This window comes from Apus apus, chromosome 21 (genome assembly GCF_020740795.1).
Source record: "Apus apus isolate bApuApu2 chromosome 21, bApuApu2.pri.cur, whole genome shotgun sequence".
Classification (NCBI taxonomy): domain Eukaryota; kingdom Metazoa; phylum Chordata; class Aves; order Apodiformes; family Apodidae; genus Apus; species Apus apus.
Window position 1 is genome coordinate 5984112 of NC_067302.1, and position 19898 is coordinate 6004009.

The 19898-nt window shown below is 44.5% G+C and overlaps 1 protein-coding gene across 1 annotated transcript in view; it reads right to left on the reverse strand.

Moving 5' to 3' along the window:
- CSMD2 (CUB and Sushi multiple domains 2) overlaps positions 1 to 19898 on the reverse strand; it is a 262798-nt gene that overhangs the window by 208881 nt on the left and 34019 nt on the right. Inside the window, exon 3 of the mRNA XM_051638216.1 lies at positions 17524 to 17636. Coding sequence (XP_051494176.1) covers positions 17524 to 17636 — 113 coding nt within the window. The remainder of the gene's footprint in view (positions 1 to 17523; positions 17637 to 19898) is intronic.

Below are 19898 nucleotides of genomic sequence, written 5' to 3' on the forward strand. Positions count from 1 at the left end.
AATTTCATGGAATGTAATGACACAGCAGTGCCAAGAGAGCTCCTGCAACGAGTGCTCAGGCTGAGCACAAAGAGCCAGCAGTCCAGAAAGGAGAGAGGGGTCAGAAAAAAGCTGAGCCTTGAGATGTTCCCACATTCAGGAGATAAATGGACAGACATTTGCATCTTTGACTACAGATGGTCTGCAACTCAACATGCAGCCATCTAAAAGCTCACCACCTTGGCTCAGGGAGGGGGACACTAACATGGATGGCAAGAAAAACAAGAGGAAAAAAATATTCCTGCTAATTTTCTTCCTCCATAAGCCCAATACAAAAAAAAAATCATTAAATTAATGTAGTGTTCATCAAACAAGTAGGAAATACCATGTTCACAGAGGGCACAGAAGAAAGTTATGAATCCTGCAAGGGGAGAAGCACACTAGTTATATTTCAGATGTTAAATGGTACATAAACAAGCATTTGAAAGACTAATCTCCTTTAAAAACATCAGACAGAAATAACAAGGAAAAAATGCTCAGAAACTAGCCACTTCTTGGAGCAATAGGCTTTAATGGATTAGTTGGAAACCATGTTTTGCTGCTTTTTATACCCACTCTTTCTTTTCTTCAGCTTTTGTGCTAAACTGGAAATATCCAGCCAGCCCGACTGCTTATGGAAGGAGCAACACAACTGCCAGATTCCCCACCCTCCATTCTCAATTGCTTATTATCAAGAATGGAGGCCACAATATTGAAGAAGCAATGTGTATTTATATCTCTTTGGCAGAAAGATCTATTTTGAATGAATGAGCTCATATGTTTCCCAGTGGGAAATATATTAATGGCATGTTGATTTGTCATCTGGATTCAGTATCTCTCAATACAGAAATACCTGGATATGAAAATCTGATCCATCACAGAAACACCTGGATTTACATCAGGACTATAAAACACTTTTCACAGATAAAACTGTAGATTCCTTTATTAATCTGAGCACAAGTTGTGCATGAAACTGTTTTGGCTGTCAAATTAGTTGAAAGATTAGGAAGAAATGGCCAGAAGCTCCTGGATGGGGAAACAGCCCTGGAAGTGACCAGAAAAGGAGCCCAGAGCATCTCCTTGGTGTGTGCTGAGCAGTTGACTCCACACTGAACCATGCCAAGACCAGTTGGACACCAGCTCTCCTCTGCCAAAGCAAACCAGCCCCCTAGCTGTGAGATGGCTCCTAGCTAGGAAAAAAAGAAGAAAATTGGAACAACTGTCCCCAAAGTGTATGAAAACACTTAGTCAGTTAGTCCCCTGAAAGGCTGTTAAAAGCCCTGGTCTGTCCATCAGCTGTGGAACCACCAAGGTGAAGACTCTGGTGAGAGAAGCAGAGAGAGGCAAGACCAACTGCTCAGTTAAATCCCTACAGATGAGATCTCCTGCTGTGAAATTCCCAGATAAAGCACAGCACTTCCACAGGGCACAAGTCGGTGCCATGACTTTATCAAGTAACTAGTTATAATTTTCATGCAAATAACAAGAATAATCAAGTGACTATCACGGCTGTGTCAGCCTGAAGACAGCAACATCTAGGAGCTGATCAAAGCAAGCAGATGACCTCACAGAAAGCTTGGCAAGATGTTATCTGTCCTTCTGCAGCTCGTTTGCTTTGGTGTGAGCTAAAAATAAACGAAAAAAATCACCTCTCAGGCTGCTTATAACTGCACGGGGGAGACTGTCCCAGCCTGAGCACACCAACCACCTCCCAGGAGTGCACCTTGTATTTACTGCTCGGTGCTCAAGGGGTCATGTGCACCTGCATCCACTTCTTGTTTATTTTTGCTGTATCTTTGCTGGCACAAAAGTACAGGCAAAATGCATTTGTCATCCCTCAAGGCAAAGCACCAGCCCAGGAGGGGATGAAGATGTTGAGCAAATGAGAAAAAAGATCAAATAATCACAACAGGGTTTTGGTGAGGTTTTTTGGAGCAGGAGTTTGTTGTTGTTCTTGTTTGGGTTTTGCTTTAAAGCAGAGGTGGTTTCTTATCCACCCTGTCAAACCTCAGGGTGGCATCACACGAAGCTGAACCTTCAGAACCTGGCAGGTCTATTTTACTACTGTTTTTACCTAGAAAAGCTCCATCTTTCCAAACCGGCCACGGCTGTGCTGGTCTGTTGTTTTCCATGTAAAACTCACAGGACGTAACTTACCTTTTTCACCACTTAATCCCTATTGAATTTAGTTATCTTGGGTTGGAAAATTATGAGTCTACACACACAGGGCATAATTGTGTTCCTCACATCCTTCATAAACCAGTCAAAAACATGATGAGTTGTATGAGAGGGACACACAGCTCTTCCTCCCTTGCTTGCTCCGCTCGGCTCTTATCTCAGTTCTTTCACATGAATTGCAGAGGCACATCTTTTCTTCCTAACAACCCAGCCTGGGCCACCTGAACTGGGGGAGCTTCTAGTGGCTTCTTACAGGAGCCACCCATGGGGCCCCTCACCTGCTACCCAAATCAGACCAGAACCAAAGCAGCACGTACGTAGGTTCAGTTCTCAGAGGCACCTTTTTGCACTATCTGTGCAAGAACACTTGGTGCCACCATCATTCAAGCTCTCCACAGTCTGTGCAAAACATGCAGATGACCTTACATCAGGACCTGATCCAGTTCTCTTTTAAGAGAGGTTCAGTTTGACTCCTTTCAAGGGGGCATTGGTCTATCAGACCAACACATCTAATAATTAAGCACCAGGAAGTAAAGTTTTCACAGTAAAAATGCAGAATTACTAGATAATCATCAAGGATTAAATACTCACAGTATAAAAGATAATGTGTCAAAGCCAATTTTCAGGAACAAACTGGAACCTGTTGCAGTTTTCCATACAAAATGGGGGAGGGCAAGTTTTACATACAACTTCACTATTTTTTGTGGTTTTCACTTTTCCACCAGAAGTGTTTTGTGCTGCCCAGAGTTACCTAGTGAATTAAACAGGTTGAATCATCTTCCTTAAATATTGTATGTTTAGTTCAGCTTTTCAATTTATTTTTTTAACTTGTTGGATTGCTTCTTGTTTTGCACCAGGCTTTAGTATCACCTAGAGAAAAAAAAAAAGCACTTTCCAAGGCTTGGCACAGCACAAAGAAACAGGTCAGATCTATTAGTAATACTCCAAGGTGAAAGAAAGGCAGGGCAGTTTTGGTTTGCTCTGTATTTCAGGGATAAGTGATTGACAGGCCCTGTTCTCACAAATAATAACAACATAATGGAGCCTTTTGGTGCTTGAATAATCATTGTTTTTCCTCCCTAATAACACGGTGTGGTTTATATGGAAGCCTCAAGAGCATAAAGCCACAGTGACCTTCCCCACTTCAGCAAGAGCTGCCGAAAGTGACAGCTGATAAAAAAACCACAAACATAGCAACTGAGATAATGCTCCAGCCATTTCATCTCCAGAGACATCAGCCCACAGTAATCAGAATGATAACAACAAACTGGGACTGATGACCCTCCCTCCTCCCCCTGATTCATCTCTCCATTTCTGAGGCTCAGGGAAGGAACCGATTCTCATTGTCTTCACCAGTGACACGATCTGAGACCCCCTGAACACAGCCCCAACCACTGAGTCATCTCTGATCTGGATGGCAAAGCAGATATGCATGTAAAAGTACATTTTCATCTAGATATTGACAGTGTTACAGGCACTGCCTCCTGCCACCTCCCTACAATTGCTGTTAGTACTCTCCTCACACAGCAGCAGCTCATGCTCTGAATGAAGAAGCATCACTGCTTTTGCTCAGCCTCCAGTATCTGTATGTGACAATTTCCAGGCACATGAGCTGCAAACATGTTCAGGTAAATGCCTTTTCTCCTACCCATTTTTCAGATATGGTAATGAACAGCAAGAGCTGTAAAGGCAGTTGATACCTGGGACTACATCAGGAGAAAAATTTTACATGTGCACCTTCCCGTTCTATTTACACAGAGGAAGCTGAACCATTCTCACCATGGCTGCTATCTGCATGGACAGCGTTGTGTAGTGGGATACAAACACCTTGGTTTGAGTCAAAGAACAGAAAAATTAGGCTACCAGAAGCAAAGAGCTCTGTCCTTGAACCGCTACAGCTGCTGGAGAGCCCCAGCAGGGACTGCAAAGAGCATTTCAGGGCAAAACCCAAAATAATTGCCCAGCATCCTTCGACAGGTGCAGTTGCAGCAGGGACAGCCACACCAGCCTGTGCTTGACTGTGACTTGATAACTCACTAACAAATTTCAATTCAAGAAATCAGAGCATAAAGAGCAGCACAGAGGACTCCTTGCCACACTGATCCCTTAACATGCACCATGGATATACAATTACAAATTCCAGTTGAACACAGCCTGCACAAAGGGGAAGAGAAGGAGCTCTTTTTTTCCACCTCTTCAGAGGCTGACAGCTAATCATGCTGCTTTCTTCATCAAAATATTATTCAAGGTGAGAAGGCCTGGTAATCGGAGAGACACAGATCACCACGTACCATGTGCAGTCGCTTCTGGAAGCAGAGATAAAGTTAATTAAAAACTCATTTAATTTGAATTAAGATGGACTCACTCCACTTGAGCTGAGCAAAACCTAAACCAAAAGGTACACTGCACAAAGCAGTAGCCTTTTGTTATTTAAGCTCTCCTGAAGATGCTTTGTGTAGTCTCACACATCCACACAGGCCTTTTTCACATCATCTGCTTTAGCTGCCAACTTCTCTGTTTTCCAAAGAGTGACATGAGGGACTGTACACCAGGGAAATCCTGTCCTGCTCCTCAGTGGACAGGACAAGTGCTTAGAGAGCTCTTCAGATCCACAAGAGACACCTGTATGACACCACATCCTCCACAAGTTCTGTGCAGGCAGGAGTGATGAAAAGACCAACAAAAAGTGATGTAGGAAGGAGATAAGAGGTCACAGCAGAGAAGTGCAAGGCCAAAAATTACTCCCGTTCTACTCAGTGTCAGGGCAAGAGTGCAACTGAGAGAGACAGGAACTCCTTGTGTTAGATCTGTCCATCATCCACAACACAACACTTGCTGTTTGCCCAGCCAGGAGAGAGAGAACACTTTTATCCTCCTCCACCACAAGCCCTCCTTGCTGGCCTGCATCCCAGTCACCTGAAGAGGGGCTGGTGGTGCTTCCACTCTTTTTTGCAAGAAACCAACCAGGAGTCACCAGCAACTTGAAGCTTAAGCTACTTACACAGCAGGGTTCTTCCAGTGGGGTGAGCCCTGGCAAACTGCTTGGAAGTTATTTCCCTATTTATAGTCAGGTTCCACTTGGACAGCTGACGTTTTAATCTCAAATATGGAAAGAAATACCACTGAGTAAAGAAAAGGGGAAGGAATTACCATCCAGGCTAGGTGGATTTGCACGGATTGAGAGGAGATGTCTCACAGGAGCTTAGATCCAATCAGCACATCACAGGATTTTGTGGGACAGGTTCTTTTACTCAGTCAAGCAGGTTTCCTTTCAGTGTCTGCAGACTGCTATTTCCCAGCCATCCCTGCTAGGAAAGCTCACAACAAGCCACTAAAGGTCAGCCAAACCACTTTCTCTTTCTCTAGGAATTGCTTTGCCTGCATAATCCCCAGCCTCCTGCTGAAGGAGAAACTGGAGATAAAGCCAACTCTAAACTGCTACATACAAACGGCTCTAGTCTGCATTTTCAGCCATCCACAGCACAACTGCCTTTAAACTCATCTGTGCATCGGAGAGAAGATTTATTTCTGTGTCTAAATCAAGATGCAGTCACTCAAATTCATATCCCACTTAAAGGAAAAAAAAAATGGAGCATGGAAAGCAGAGAGGATTCTTGCAGAAGCCCCAGCTGGCCCAAAACAGACAAGCTGCTGCCTCCAGCTGAGGACCAGCCCCTGTGTTCCTCTCTTTACACAGAGAAACAAATTGATAGATTTTAGACCCATTAGACAGTGACCTCAAACTGCATTTGTGAGTCCTGTAGAACAAGAAACATTTTGCAGGCTGGTGGATTTCTGCAGCCAGCTGCAGGACTGAATTAGTCTTCAAACCTTTGGTCAGGTCAGCAGGCCTAAATAATAACACCTGTAGTTAGAGAGCTCCCTCCCCTCCCAGGGTACTGAGTTCTCTACAACATTCTAAAAGCAAATTAAAACATAATAAAAACAATTAGACATTACAACCTCTTGGAATGCAAACAGATAGAGAAGTACAGTGAGGAGCCCTAACAAAAAATATGGGAACTGGCTCAGATGGTGAGTGTGGACCCTTGGGAATCCACATTGGATCTAGGTTGGATCACTGACCACAATCCTTTCCAAACTAGGAAATTAAAGACCAGGATTTGGATTTTCAAAGTCAACAGAATTTCAGTGGTAGTTCATCTAGGAGACACACTGACCAAAAACCTCCTGAACACTGGCTATAATGAGAAGACACATCAGCCAATTTAACTATGAAAAGAAACCTCACAGCTTTTGAGAATTCTTAATTCTTACAACCTTGAACTATTGATGAGATGTAACTGGGAAACCAACACATGGAGATCAAATAAAACAAAGAACAGCAGCTGCATTTGTAGCAACAAGGATTTTTTTGAGATGTGATGCTATCTCACCGTCCTTTTTATAGCTACCATGCTTGTACCTGCTCGAGCACGTGGGGCATGAGTAAGGACACAACAGTCATGAAGGACAGACAAGCCTTTTAACCAAATTGGCTTGGCAGTCAGTCTGCAATTTTCACACAGCTCATTAGTGGTGACTTTTTATGGAAATGTATGCTGAAACAAAACCAAACATCTAACAACTACATGTTCTGCAAATAGATTCCTTGATTGAAAAGAAATGGCTCTCTATTCTATGTGAAAGCAAAACAGGAGCGTGAAGGGAGGAAAATGAAGGTTTTAGGAAAGAACCAGCACAGTGAGAGTCCTTCACAAGGTACCTCTCACTGCCGTGCTGAGACTTCCAGGTTGGGATCTGGCCAGTCATGTACAGCAACCTACAAGCCAGTTAAGTCCATCTCAGCACAAACAGCTGTTCCCAAGTGCCATGAAAGCAGAAGCAACATCAAAGTCTTGCAAATCCTTCAGCGTCTTCTGCTCTACTTCTGTGCCCTGAGAACAGCAGCTGCTCTGTGAGGGAGCAGCAGTGGGGCCTCCTTGACAGCAAAGTGTCCCCAGATTGTAGCTGAGCAAGTGTCACTTGGTGTTTGTTTAAATGCTTAATACTGGATCCTATTTGCAAAGCATTAGCATTCCTGCTCTCCTGTGTCTGCACTGATTGATTTCATTTGCATATGCAAATCAAATGCCAGTATGAGACACTTAATATTCCCTCAACTTCATTTAGTGCTGCAGCAACATGGGTCAATATCTCGCTCCAACCTCCTGCATGTGGGGGGGGTTCTAGCTGAGTCAGCAAACACTAATAAGCTTTGCTGCTTTCAAGTCTTAAAATCAATTAGTAGTATATTAAGGCCGACTTGCTGGGAGCTCATTTAAGTAATAAAAATCTTTTGTATAGCTAAAAATGAAACAGAATAGGAAGGTTGACTCTTCCTTCCCCAGGGAGTTGTTTTAATCTGAGCTGCTAATGGAGAGCAAAGGATCCACAACACACACTGACAGGGGGAGCACAGCACGGGGACCCCAGACCAGCCAGTCTTCAGTGCAGGTTTTTCTCCTACACTCGTTTGAACACCATCAACATGCACAGAAAGCAAGAGGAAGCAGCACGTGCAGCCCCCAGACTCCCAAACCTGATCCTGCACTGCAGGGGCACCTCCCCAGCACTGGCAGGGCAGGACTCCAGGCTGCCCCAGCAGGAACATCCTACCAGGCTGCACCAGCTCTCCAGGACAAACACTACAAGCTTCTGGGAACCAGCACTGCCAGGAGAAGCTGCAGGATCAGCTCAGGCAGAAAAATGGTCCAACAAGACCCCAGCCTGCAGCCTTCCTGGGCCTACCACAGACCTGCTGATACCCCCACCCAAACCTGCATGTTTCAGGTTAGCTTCCCCCCCTGGAGGGGTGAAGCACAGACCCCTGAGCCCAGTGGAGCTTTTCACGTTTTTCCTCTCACTCAGAGCCAGTGTCTGCAGCTCAGCAGCACCACAGCTCCCTGCTTGAAGCCACTGCTGCAGAGGGCACCAGCCCCACAAGCACCTGACCTTGGGCACTGGAGGGGGCTCAGGATATTCCCAGCCAAACTGCACCTCAGCTGCCAGCAGAGCTCAGGGCAGCTTCAGACACTCCCTTCCTAAGGAAAAGCAGTGTCTGTTCATAAACAAATCCCCAGCCACAGGGGGTACACAGGGGCCAGCACAGATATTTACATTTCTTTCATCTTCTAATAGAAATGGTGGGTTTATGAGTGTCTGACTACCTGATGTGGCGTCAAGCTGATAAATGCTGCCCAGGGCAAGCACCTGGCTTATTTGCTTCATTTTCCTTCAGCAAATTTATTGGACTTCATCTGCAAGTCTCAGACTGAGCAGCACTTACACCCCTTCCTGCCAAGGCTGTGAAAAAGAATTGAATCACCCCTGTCATGCCAATTTGCCTTCATTTCCCTTTCATGGCTGAAATGCCACTGATGACTGGAATATGCTGCTGACCGTGAGAACTGTTTCCTCTGTGGAACAAAAAGGAGTAAACAGATACAGATAACTGGAAGTAAACAGCAAATTAGGGTTTACAAGCCAACTTTAGATTTCTCAGGTGGCTTTATTGGCCTTTAAAAGGCGTGTATAAAACAACTGCTCTTGTCTAAACTATTGTCAGATTCTCAAGTAGGTTGTCTGGGCTTTTTTAACATGACTGCTAAGACATCAAAGGTATGTGTTCACTGTCAAGCCAACACCAGTTCCTCCAGTGCTTGCACAGACCAGCAGCAAAGGGGAGAAAGAAGGCCTGGCAGGAACTCAGTCTCATGTGGAACATAAAGCCCAGCTGACTGCAACCAACCAGAGACTTTACTATTTCTCTCATTAAATTTGCACCCACCACTCCAAACACGTGACTGAACAGAACAGTTGACTGTGCAAAATCCCTTGTTTCCCATGTGCATATGGTACATGAAATGAAACAGGAGCTGCACGTTGCAAACAGCTGATGACAAACAGGGACACGGCCACGGAGCCCAGATACTGAGGAAAAATTCCAAAGAGCAGCCATAAAAAAAAATCTGAAACCATATGACAGGCAAACCTATTGCCAGCCCAACGGTTTACATTAGGTGGAAAACTCTAAATTAGAGACAGAATCAATCCAATGCTGTGCTTGAAATCTAATTATGAAACGACTTCTCTTCCAGACGTTACACTGTGTAAAACAATCCTGTCACTCAATATTATTGACAAACATGCTTCTTTGGTGTCGTGGCTTATCATGGAGTCCCAATACTGATGCCTTGCAAACAAGCAGCAAATGAAAAGGCAGCGTGGTGCTGAGGAGCTGCATGGCTGGGTGCAGTGAGGTGGGTGCAGTGTCCCTGCTCCTCACCCCCACCACGCTCCCGCACAGCCAAGTCCTGCCAGATGTTGCAGCACAGGGGAGCAGGAAGCAGAGCTGCTGCAGGGCTGTGACATCCTGCAGCTATTCATCACCAGGCAGTGTCACTGCCTCCCTCTCCAGCAAGACTCCAGCTCGTTCTGCTTCCCTCCAGGTTTGGTGCTTCTCGACACGCAGCAGTGACCCCGGGAGGGATCACGCTGGGGTTCTGTTCTCATCCTGTCTTTCAGCCGTGATCTTCATTATGATTAATCCCCATATTAAAATGGGTTGGGACATTTCAGGCACAGGAACATCAAAATTCAGATATGATCTGTGGAATTCTTGCTTTTTTTCTTAGAACAATCACTTCTTTTACAGCCATTTGGAAACAGACATGACTCAAAACAAGTCAACTCATCTGCAACCTGCTAAGATAAGAAGCATTAACAATAAGATCTATTGACAATAAATATTATTAAGAAGTGCATGAGACCAGCACAGCCAATTTAGACTCTCAGTTGCTCATCCTTTCAGCTGCTTTGAATGCTCTAAACGAGTTACTGCAGCAGAATAAACTAATAAACCAATATTTTGTACAGAGGATTAGATGAGAACTCCTTGGTCATCTGCCACTGTCCTCTGTAATTTTGTTCCTCCTCTACATGATGGGCCTACATACAAACACGGGCAATTTCTCTTTACAGCACTCCATACAATTTGCAACCGTCAGGATTTATACTCTTCAGGGAGGTTCTTAGGTTTTGCAGTTCCACAACACAACAGATGGGAAGTTTTCTAAAATGTCAATTAATTACAACTTTGAACAAATTAACTATAAACAGAATAATATGTAATGAGCAAAGAAATCTGCACATTAATAGTTTTATAATCAATTCAACACAACTAATTCCACCAGCACATTTTCAGACTGCTAAACAACATCCCAGAAGAGGCTGGAGTTCAGGCTGTAGCTCCTGATCCAGTGTAGCTGGTTTCCCTGTTTGCAAACCAACTAGAGACAGCTCAAAGAGGCTGAAAGGAACAGTCCAACTATGCAACTTTGCCACAATCATCTGTGAATTAATTTAAACCAGTAATGAACATCTCAAAGTTAGTGTTAAAGCCTCTCAGAGGTGAAGGGGCATTTTGAACCCACCATTTGAGAGTGTTGGCACATTCAAACAACCACCGTTTTATGGCTTCCGTGCTGTTCTTCTCCAGAGCTGTAGCACCACAAACTGTGAAGGCTACAACATTTTTTTTTAATTACAACTTTAATTCTTGAGCACAGCTCTTTAGTAACGAAAAGCAGAGTGGATTCAGCATGGAGCTGTGGCCATTTCTATATTTAGGAATCATTTCACTACTGAAGCAGAATGCCAAACAGCACAGTCTAAGACTGCTCCAGTCCAGAAAAAAGCAGAACACACATCACCTGAAACTCAGAAGAAATTTTAAAACCATCTTGTCTAAATGGGAAGACAACATCAGCATGTGCTAGGCTCACTGTGTAATTAGCACCTTATTAACATGCATGGATTGGCTACACACCCTGTGATGTTCCCAGGCACTCAGCACTCCCGGTGGCCTGAAGCTAAAGCAGCACCTGCAGCATCAATCCTGCACTGGCTGTAACCCCATGAACCCCTCTTTATCCTGTTGAAAGGACACAGGCAGTGTCATGAGCTTCCCTGCTAACTTGGTACTATCTGCTGACTCAGCAATCCTCCCTCCCCTCAGCATCCCGGGGCTCCCAGGCAGGTCTCCCTTCCAAGCTCTGACTCCAGCATGACCCTAACTCAGCTTCTGAAATACCAAGGGGGGGAGGAGGAAGAGATCAGCCTGAGGGAGGCAAAGCTAAAGCTCTCCCAGGTCACAACTGATACTAAAATTAGGAGGCATAGTAAACAAGAACAAAAAGCCACTAAGGCAAGGTACATTAAGCACGGCAGAAAAGGATGAAATGGCAAAAATTGCAGGAGTAGTTGCCTGAATGGGAGGTAAAGAACTATGTCTGTGGAAAAAAAACAGTCCTAAAAGGTATTGCACAATCCTTGAAAGCTTTATGCCACACACTCAGCATGCCCAGTGCTAAGTAGACCAAAGTAAAAGTAGCTGTACAAGAGTCAATACACTCTGGCAGGCAGACCCACGCAGCCAGCTGCAAAGCTATTTGGGTTCTGAACACATTAAACCATCTCCTGCATAGAGTCAAACATCAGAGAAATAAAGCAACATCAAACTCCCAAGAAAAAAAGGAGCAGCAGAACAAGACTCAGAGCTTTCCTCTTTCCCACCACCACCAGAACACGGGTTAATCTGGACTTGGCTGGGACTCAAGATTCACGTTCATTTGTCTTGGTCTGATAAATGAGAAAAGCATCAAGCCAGTACATTTACCAAGAGCTCTGTATGCTTCAAATGATGACTTAGGTACTGAGAGACTTGGGGCCCAGCTGGATGTTTAAATGAACCCAATATGGTGCTCGCTCAGAAGGCAAATTAATAGAAAAAGTACATTTGGTTGTGGCTTCACACATTTTAGCCTATTCAGAACTAGTCTGGCAGTTCTGGAATTTATTTGCACAGATGGAGAATATGCTCTGAGCAGCCACTGGACAAACATGAGTCCATGTAACCACCAACCAGCCCACAGGGACAGTGTGGCTGCTGCAGCTGCTCTACACTCATTCACATCAGTGTATCCTGAAGCCTTAGAGACCCTCTGTGGGACATGATGGTTCTTGTTCCCCACAGAAGTCCCCACAACAGCTTTATCCTCCCCCAGAACCAACCACAAGCAGACAGGACTGAAGAAGTGTTATTAAAGAACTTCCTTGCAGCCCAGAAATCTCAAATGCTCTTTCCAAAGACAGAGAAATCAAACGGATCAATTTGTCTTCCATTAATGGGGCAACTGTTACTTTCAAGTCAAATGACAGAGGGAAAACCAGAGAAGTAAGTGGTTCACAACTTGTGCACAGTGGCAACGCATCCACAGAGCAGCACAGAGTGGGGAAACCTCAGATTTAGCAAGAGGAATGGTCAGAGAAGGACAGGAACCCTTTTTAAATTGTATTTTCTAAATATGACTACACAGCTCCACAAATGGCCCCTAAAGAATGAGATATTTGTGTTTAAGAAGAGGGCGTTTATTATGAAGGAAAGCAGCACCATTTACTTGGGGCTGTTTCCCTCTGTATTTACAAGCTTCTAATTTCTTAAAATAAGCAGTGTTCTTCTAGGCATAATTGTTTCTTTTCAATCAGGCACTTAGTGTTTGCAGCTATCAAATTTGTTGCAGCTGTAATCAAACATGATGTCTTAGGAAGGAAAATCTTCACCTACTGTTAAATCTTGCTGCACTGCACAGCACTGCTCTGCAGCAGCACAGCCCAGAGTCCTAAATGCCCTGGGACTCCTTCCAGGGGCTCCTCACTGAACTTGGCTTTGGAAAAGATAATAACGTTAACACTCTAAAAATTACATAGATGAGGATTCCTAAAAACGTATTCAACATGACTGCATCCCTTTTGTGCACATAGCACTTCCATTGTTAGAACTCAAGCACCATGAATGAAAACAGTCCCAACTGAGAGACACTGAGGCTCAGTGCAGAACTGGGGCTTGAGGACATCAACATAGCAGGGACAAAAGTTAAAGAATCCATCTCCTTCCTGTTCCTACAGGGAATCCACTGGACACCACTGTCCCAGCCACAGCAGGATGAGGCTCAGGAGACACCCCTGTGCCTTCTACAGACTGAAAACAGCTGGTCAGCAGACTAAGGAAAGAGCAGCCATTGTCCTTGGGGACAGAAAAGCCATTTCCAGTCTGCAGTGTTCCAGGAACTCAACCACTTACTGGTCCTTTCTGGGCTTCATCTCCTCTCAGCGTTATCTGCCCTCTTTTCTCCCCGGCTGTTGTTCTCTTGCCCGTACCCAGAGCACAACATCCAGGCTGGGAGGTGGGTGCAGGTGACACACTGCACCATCCTGCTCCTCTGGCCCATCCTGTCCCAGCCTCCCACCAACATCCCCCCAAGTCCCAGCAGAAGCTGCAACACCCAACGTCAGAGCAGGAGGTTTCATGCAAGATTCTCAGGGCCTGGTTCCTGGCTTCATGTTTTACAGACACTCAGGTGTCTCAGGCAGAAGGACCTGTGCAGCCTTGAGAGCCCCAGTGGTTTCTAGCATCTCTCTCCAGTCCCCTAAGATACAGAGCAGGTTCCAGGATCTTTCCTTAGATCCCTTTCTATTTTTCATACCCTGGAGACTAACCAGGCAGCCCAGATGTAATGGTTTACAAATAGTAATGTAATTTTATATCTACATTAGTAAACTTAAAAAAAAATTCTGCTATTCATCAGGAACTGCTATTAGCATTATTGAGGAAATGATGTGGAATTTATATCAATTTCCCTCTTATTGTAAAAGGCTTGCCCAATTTATTTTAAATGTCAGCTTGCTATGTATTCATCAGGTGTGCAGCACCAGTGACTGTAATTAATTCCACATTGTAGTCAAGGCATGTGCCTAATATTAGCTTCACACATCTTTCAGGGGAAGCAATAAATGGAACCATTGGTCATTCTTGGTCTTTAAATCTTCAGGAATATTTTTCACAAGATGAGGCTGTCAAGATTCACATCCTAGTAAAACTCTAGCTTAGGTTCCTTACAGCTGTCTCTGCTTTGAAATTCTCTTGCAGTTGGCATGAAATGCAAGACTCCACAACAGCTGGTTAGGATTTTTCAGAAGCATCATTTAGTCAAAAAAGGAAAAAAAAAAAAAGAATCCCACAGTCTGAGGGTGAACAAGGCTAATGGTGAAATCATGCTGAATTCAGGAGACAGTTCAACAGGAAAAAGAAAAACAAATTTAAGGAAGCTAAAAGCATAAAAGCACTTAATTTAAATATTTTCTAAATAATATGTTCTGCAATGGAGCTTCTGAAGAACTGCTTATATTTAGTAAAAGAATCTCTTAAGAAAAAATTGCACACAGATCAAGTTATTATATTTAAATGGAAATGAAATTTTCTGTTCTTCCAACCCAACAAGCAGGAGCTGACAGTTTCTCATTCCCACTCATCCTGCAGTGGTTGCCCCCGTTTCTTTTTCCAGATCATCCACTTAACAGCAGGTCTCTGGGCCAGTCCAGTCACGTCTCTCTCCAGCTGTGCTGCTGCTGTGGGTTTCCCACACGTGCTGCACCACGCGCCAGCCCCTGATGGGTGTTCAGGAGCACAAACTGTGTCTCTGCCAAGGAGCCATTCCCACCCTGCAGCTCAGAACCTGGGAGCCCAGGTTCAACCAACAGGAGATTGTGCAGAACCATCTGCACCAGCACTGGGAAGAGAAGCCAGAGCTCTGAAGCTGTGACCTGGTGCCTTAAACCCAGAGATGCTGCACCCTCAGCAGGGGCACCCTCAGTCACAACCTCTTCCACTCCTGAAGAGATGGCTGGGCAAGGAGAGCACCAGCCTGTTTGCTCTCTGCCTTCCACAGCAGAACAACTAGACAATCCCTACTGATTACTGAGCTAGAGAAAAATCACAACAAACAGTAAAAGATCAGAGAACATGAAGAATCAGACAATGGAAGCAGAGAGAATCAAGCTGGCAACACACCCCAAACTAAATGAAAGATGAGGAAGTCAGACAATGAGAACAAGGGGATTAGGGAAGCTCCAGCAGCAAGGCATAGGAACAGAACAAAGTCAGGTAACTCCAGAAGGAAATGTCACAGCACTGTGGCACCAGAGCTGGGTCATCCCCCAGTTCCACTGCCACCTCCAGCCCCTGCCTCACCTGGGGCTTGAGAAACCTCTGCAGACCTCTGGAAACTCCCTCTGCCTCTCTGTTCTTCAAGCATTTCTAAACAGTCCCATAGTGGAAACATCTTTAAATAGATCCTGCCACCACAGCCCACAAGCTCCCCCTTTTTTAGCCAGTGAAACGCAGAGCTGAGCTGCACGTCCTGAAACAATGAGCCATGAAGAGACATCTGTCCAGGTATGAGCAGGAGATGTTGGTGCTGTTTTCAAGAAATTGCTTGTAAGAGATCTTATCATGCAGGCATCATACTTACTAGATAAGCTAGGAAGATGTCAACTTAGATAAAGCCAACCTCAATGTGTGTATTTCCCAGAGGATCAGGGTAGAGCAGAGAGCAGTGCAAAGCACAATGGTTTTCTGCCTCCAAAATACCTTCCTCCCAGCCTGCTTTTAAAGAAAGTTCCCAAGATCTTTTGTTCCAGTTTTAAAATATTGTTTCTTTTGCCGCATTTCCCAATGATTGCTTAAAGGGAGGAGAATAATGAACATGCTTTGATAGCAGATCCTAAAGGAGCCATTTACTGCAAGGCCTCTGATGCATTGTTCTGTCTTTAAACATGAATTATGAAATCACAAGCCATTCACCGACTCGTGGATGATCAATGAACTGAATCAGCATTACAGCAGCACGTCCCTTTGATAAAAACCAAACTTGCCTCCTCCTTTAGTCTTAGTTAACAATCCTCTCCCTCTCAAAATATAACTTTCATTTACACCAGAGCTCTGTGTCACTCACATTCAGTTTTATTTCTTTCCCCACCTCCCCCCTCCCCACCCCGAGACTCACTCAGGTTACCTGCTTTAAAGCTTCCTAATCACCAGACAAATAAGCTTCAAATATACGTGACTAAAGGGCAGCCCTGGAACCAGCCTTTGTACAAGATTACCTGCTGCATCAAGGTAATGAAAAAATCTTACCGAGTGTACAAGTAACTGTGTGTAAATGCTAAAAAATGAACTCTAAATGTCAGAAAAGTACAAACCAGCTGCATGTCCTTTACCACCCAATTTGGGGGTGATGCACTGTCATGTCTGCTGGACTCAGTCACTGACACACGTTCTAGCAAAGATTTTGCAAAGGGGCTTCAGGCTGTGCCCTTCCTCACCACCCTGCTGTGCTGGACATCCCCCCAGCAGCCCCAGTGAGCAGCGACCCTGGGAGGAACCAGAGCAGGGGCTCCCTCTGGGATGAACTTGAACACCATTGCCTGGGCACTCTGAACACTGATAATGTGCTGATCACTCAGACTAATAAAAACCTGGCGGTGCCAGTGCTGCCTCAGGGCAGAGCAGAGGTTTTAATAAAAAACTAAGAGGGTATTTCAGCAGAATTCCCCTGAACCTGAACAATCAAGTCAAGCACAGAAAATGTTGGGAGACTAAAACATCATCTAATGAAGGCATCTGCTTGGTTTAATGCATTGGGTAATTGTGCAGTAGGATTCATTTCCAAAATGAGCATTAAGGCTGAGAACTTCTAAGGACTCTGAAGAAAAACACGCTTGGGGATAGGAACAACATTCTAGGTTCAATAATCAACATAAATCTAATTCAAACTTTAAAGTGGTTCACGTGCCACGTGCCCAGCAGTACCAGCTCAGTGCAGGCATCACCTGCCCTCTTGTATAAACTGTTCTTTCACGTATCTGATGATTTCCAGTATTAGGGAGCCAAGATTTTCTGAAGCTACCAAGCCTTCACATACAATCCTTTATCTCCACAACCACCAAACACTGGACGTTACTTTTGACAAGAGACACAGAAGGTGAATTTAAACACTCAGGGAGGCAGGTGAAGGGAAGAGAAAAATAAGAGAATGTAAAGGAAAAAATGCCGTGATCTGAGCATCCTGTGCACTGCTCTGCACTCCCCACTGTCAGCTCTAAGAGTGGCTCAGTTTGCTATAACCTTGCAGACTCCGCTGTCAAATCCCACACTGCCCTTCTCAGTCATTCTAGCTTTGCTGTCATCTTTTTCAAAGATGTTTTAAGTACAGATGCTGAGAGGAAAAAGGAAGGAACACTTAGAAGGAATTGGTGATCTGAATTCTGAAAAAATTGATCAAATTACACAAGAATCAGGCACTCCCATCTGGATTAAGTGTCTGCATGTGTATATCTCCTGGTATAAACGCTGTGCATTAGTTTCACATCCTACCATAAGCCAAATGTGGACACAACTCAAGACAATGACCAGCTGGGCAGACTTACCTTCATAGTTTGCCTGGAAGCCTTGGGCACTGACCGCATAGTCACTCACCAGCCACAAGGACAGCACAACCCCTGTGCTCACAACAGGAGCAGGCAGCTGGAAACCCGTTAACCTGGAAGAAACCGAGAGGAAGGTTACACTCACCATTTCTGCTTTGACCTGCTGGCACAGGGCAGAGTGGGGCAGCTGCCCCTGGCCCACTGAGCACCGACTGCAGGGCAGAGCTGCTGAGCCGATGAAACCAGACTGGTACAGCCTCAGTTCAAGAACTGCAACAAACACTGGGCAAACCCGCCCTGGGCTTTTAACACCTTCTGGTTTACCACAACAACTACTCAAGTATTTCTTCATGGACTAAATTTTAAACCACTTGATCTGCTTCACACCTTGTTTGCTGAGAGCATCAGCCCCGCAGTGTCCTGACCCCAACTCTGTATCTTGCAGCAGTCACTGAGCCCTGCAGAAGAACTCTCCCCATCTGTGAAAAGGGAGCAATATTTCAGGTTGCTGAGTGAACCCAAGACATTATTCAAGATGTGTTCATCTTGAGAACCTTGGAGGAAAGACCTCAGACAAGCAGCATTATACAAACCACATTAAATAGAACATGACCCAAAGCAGCGTAGGAGAGCAGACAGGAAATCTGATGTTACAAATTAATTAAAAGCCCATCAAGGTGGCTGTCCTTGGAGTATTTGTTCTGTAGCTTCACAGTGGATGAGGTCTGCAGTTTCCAGGAATCCTCCCCAAGCCCTACTCAAATGTCCTGCAAGAACAATCCCAAGGATAGTAGTTTTCATCCTACATCCCAGTATCTAACAAGCCCCACAGCGAAGATTGTGGTGGTTAACACCTCTTTCCTGACTGAGAAAATCAAAGCCCACAGACATAAAATCGTTTGCACGAGATGATCTAGCAGATGTATTGTAGCAACTGCCTAGCATACAGACATGCCCAGAGTAGAAAGAACTATATAAAAATGGAACCAGTCTAGTGAACAGACCAGACAGCCCTGCAGAAACCCGTGGGGTGCTGCCCTCCCACCCGCTTTCCTTGAGGAGTTAAGAGCTAAATGAGAACTTAATTTAATTACAAAAGTCTCTCTGGTGTTGATTTTAAGCTGGCATTATTAGATCCCAAATACTAAATCCCTGATCCTGCACTGACACAGCCCAAGAACAGCTAATGTACATGTCTTACAATTAGTTTTAAAACTTACAAACCTTCTCCTTATAACTTAAGGTGATTCATGTAATAAATTTAAATAAGGAACATTTGTTTTAAGGCAATCACAGATTAATTCTTGCCTGCCATTATCAAAGATACAAATTCAGATGCAATCCCCATTGCCTGACAACTGTCCTAACAGCAGACTTCTACAAGCCTGCAGAAGCAGCAGTGCTTGGGGGAGCTCACTGGCACAGGGCAGCATCCACTCACAGGGACACAAGTAGCACGAGATAAACAGGCTGTGGTAAGAAAGTGTAAAGCTCCTTACACACACACTCAAAGGTTTATTCCACATCTTTTATACAGCAACTAGTCTTTCTTTTGGAGAGGACAAATGACCACTCATGATACAAAGCAGTTCTACCCCTGAAGAAGTACACTTAAGTATGTATTTGATTCAAAGTATGTCCTCTCCTCCTCTATCACATGGAATGAAAAAAGCACCCAGAGAAGAAAACCAGCTCCTTAATTCTGAGGGCCACCATACCCTCTCTGGCCATGGGGTCAGGTACTAGTACACCACGATTTCCAGCCCAAGCAGCTTCTCCTTTAAGCTGGCACTAGTTTCATGGCAACTTCCAGGGACATCAAATGAGCTTCCTGACTCTTTCACTCTGGCCCTGATTTAGCAAACCTAAGTATTACTCCAAACAGATTGAACTCTCACTAATGAGAGCTGACATGCTCTGCCTGAGAACCTTATTAAAGCAAAATTTCCAGTTACTGGCAAAGTTCAGGCAGTTGCCAGTCAATGATTGCAGTCAAGTCTTAATGTCAGCAAAGAAATATTTACCCAATCTCAGCATAAATTCCATTGTCTGTATAAGCCGGAAGTACCAGTAATTGCTCCTGTTTATTAAAAACAAAAGGTTCCAGGATTTTGAAGGATTCAGGATAGTTTTTTTACTGTGCTCAGAACTGAGGAAGTGCCATAGCTTTTATTAATTTATTTTGCAGCTCAACTCAAATGGCCTGTTGAAACCTTCATGCACGCAGAATCCAGGAAACGCACGGACCAGTTTTAATAAAAACCTCCAGTGGACAACAGAACCTGACATTTTTCTTCCTATCTAATCACCACACAAAGCTTTCTCATTATCTAGCAATTAGTTAACAGTAGGCTGTACTTTTAATATCCAGAGTA